Here is a 2,734-nt window from a genome sequence, read left to right as displayed (position 1 = left end):
CTATTCTGAGTGCATTGTTAACATGTATTTTCTCTTTCTTGTAGTTAACTCCTAGTTGCATATGCTATTGCTCCAACTGGGAAAGGGAGCAGAATTCAGATTTTAGTTACCACTTTCTAAAATAACAAGTAGCCCTGGAAGGTCACCATGGAAACATCCCGAGTCATTTCAGACAGTAGCATGGGACATGAGCACCCTTCAGCCACCCCCTCCCCAACACCCACCTCATCTTACAGACTTAGTAAAAGAGAGGAAAGAGATTGTTTACCTGCTTCTATTGAGGCTGAAGCCTGAAAGTCATGTGTAACCTTTGAAGCCCTTGTAATGGTTATAATCACAGGGATGGCATCTTTTTGACAGACAGAACAGAGAAAAGAGCCGAACCACACTGGAAATATTAATGAGGCTATTTTGGAGCAATGGCTATTGCCTATGAGATATCTCATCATGAGTCTATACTTAGAATTCAGATGAATCCCGGAGGGAGGGGAACCGGGCAGTGTTAATCCCCAGTTGTTTTGAAGTTGCCTGGTTAGCAGGTTCCTGTCTAAACTGTCCAAAATGGAAGCACTGAGTGTTTTCGGCGATGTGACTCTCTGTGTATTTTGTTTTAACCTGTTTGTCATATGGACTGTCACATCACTCCCAGAGGTGGTATTTCTCGGTTTTCCTTCAAACTAGACGTTCTAGTGAGCGCTTGCTGTAATCACTTTGGGAGACTGATATTTCATGACAGCTAGAAGTTGGATTGAGTTTCAGGAGCTACTATATATAAAGCTGGGTCGACTTATGTCACCGCACTAATTAAATGCCATCTGGGTGGCTCCTCTGGGTTTTTGAGTCCATCACCCAGTTCAGATCAGTCAGAGGCCAACGAGGAGAACACGATGATGGACCTTTTTGAAACTGGCTCCTATTTCTTCTACTTAGATGGAGAAAATGTGACTCTGCAGCCATTAGAAGTGGCCGAGGGCTCTCCTTTGTATCCAGGGAGTGATGGTACCCTCTCCCCCTGCCAGGACCAACTGCCCCAGGAAGCCGGGAGTGACAGCAGTGGAGAGGAACATGTACTGGCGCCCCCGGGCCTGCAACCTTCCCACTGCCCGGGTCAGTGTCTGATCTGGGCTTGCAAGACTTGCAAGAGAAAATCTGCCCCCACAGATCGGCGGAAAGCTGCCACCCTGCGCGAAAGGAGGAGGCTCAAGAAAATCAACGAGGCCTTTGAGGCCCTGAAGCGTCGGACTGTGGCCAACCCCAACCAGAGGCTGCCCAAGGTAGAGATTCTGCGGAGTGCCATCAGCTACATTGAGCGTCTGCAAGACTTGCTGCACCGGCTGGATCAGCAAGAGAAGATGCAGGAGCTGGGGGTGGACCCCTACAGCTACAGACCCAAGCAAGAAATTGTAAGCCCAGATGTTGCCCGAGCAGGGAAGTGTAAAGACCGATTAAATGCCTTCACGAGGCCTTAACCTCCACCTCCTTGGTGCCCACCCCTCCCCGCCCTGCTCCCTCTCCAATGAACCCCCAGTGACCCAAGAAGACCGAGCCTCTGCCATAAGCAGGAAATGCGGTCGGGCCCAAGGAAGCAGGGGAGACACCCCCAAGCCTCTTCTTCCTCCCCCGGAATTTGTTTCTTTCCTAATCTGTTGCCTTGGTTTTCTTTCCAGCTTGAGGGTGCGGATTTCCTGCGCACCTGCAGCCCCCAGTGGCCAAGTGTTTCGGATCATTCCAGGGGGCTCGTGATAGCTACTAAGGAAGGTAATGTAAAGGGCACTGGGCTGCACTGGAAGCATCCGGCTCAGCACCGGGATGCTCTAGCCGAGTAGAGGCAGAGAGCGCTCAGCGCTCATCAAGGGCTCAGAGATACACTGTCAATGTCCAGAGCCTTTTTTTTTTTTTCTGTTCCCACGGACGCAGTCTTCCTGAGCCGCCTTTGTGGCCTTTTGTGGGACACAGCTGCGGGTTGCTATATGCTCTGTCGGTTTTTTTTCCCACCCCTTGTACTTAGGAGGAGCAAGCGTGGATGCCTCAGCCACCAGCAGTCTCCAGTGCCTTTCTTCCATAGTGGACAGTATTTCCTCGGAGGAACGCAAACTCCCCAGTGTGGAGGAGGTGGTGGAGAAGTAACTCGGCCAGCATTTGGGACATTCTTCACTCAATAGGAAGACTGCTTATGGACGAATCATTTATGTTAGGGCTCATGGACCCTAGAGTTTATGGAGGCGTATGAGACACACTCACAAAGAACCCCTTAGCCATGTCAAGTGAAAGTTCTTTGCCCCTGGGCTTTTAATATGATTATTATACAATTATTATTATTATTATTTGGAACCACTAGTGGCTTAGCTCTAGAACCCTAATTTTGTTTTTAATGTGGTTGGTTTTTATAGCATCTTAACTTTTTATTATGGTCACGTGACCCTTTGGTGTCAGTTGCAAATGAAGTTCATTCCTGTCTAAATCCAAGTGGGAACGTTTAATCCGAATGGTGTTTAATGTAACTTTTGTAAATAGTCTTAGGACTTTCATTTTTATGCAAATCTAAAGACTATATTTTAAACGTGGAATTAAGCATTGTACATAAACTGTGTGAAGATCCTGGTATTGTAATATTAAAATATTAATGTGTTTCTACATGTATGAAGGTGGCCTTAATTTGATTTAACTGGAGAAAGAAACCCATGAGGACATGCAAACAAAAGTAAAGGACAGCCATATTTTAACTTAGATAACA

General features: G+C 47.2%; 1 protein-coding gene across 1 annotated transcript; it reads left to right on the top strand.

Moving 5' to 3' along the window:
* The first annotated feature begins 887 nt into the window (after positions 1-887).
* On the top strand, positions 888-2,127 carry Myf6 (myogenic factor 6). The gene is made up of 3 exons (XM_038315103.1): positions 888-1,403; positions 1,668-1,758; positions 2,009-2,127. The coding sequence occupies exons 1-3, from the start codon at positions 888-890 to the stop codon at positions 2,125-2,127; spliced, it is 726 nt and encodes a 241-aa protein (XP_038171031.1).
* The last annotated feature ends 607 nt before the right edge of the window (positions 2,128-2,734 follow it).

This window comes from Arvicola amphibius, chromosome 17 (assembly GCF_903992535.2).
Source record: "Arvicola amphibius chromosome 17, mArvAmp1.2, whole genome shotgun sequence".
In the NCBI taxonomy this organism is placed as follows: Eukaryota; Metazoa; Chordata; class Mammalia; order Rodentia; family Cricetidae; genus Arvicola; species Arvicola amphibius.
This window is presented reverse-complemented; position numbering and strand designations above follow the sequence as displayed.

Coding starts and splice junctions, on each gene's coding strand:
- Myf6 (XM_038315103.1), top strand. CDS start 888: ATGATGGACCTTTTTGAAACTGGCTCCTATTTCTTCTACTTAGATGGA. Junction 1,404..1,667: donor ACAGACCCAAGCAAGAAATT/GTAAGCCCAGAT, acceptor TTTTCTTTCCAG/CTTGAGGGTGCGGATTTCCT. Junction 1,759..2,008: donor CGTGATAGCTACTAAGGAAG/GTAATGTAAAGG, acceptor CCTTGTACTTAG/GAGGAGCAAGCGTGGATGCC.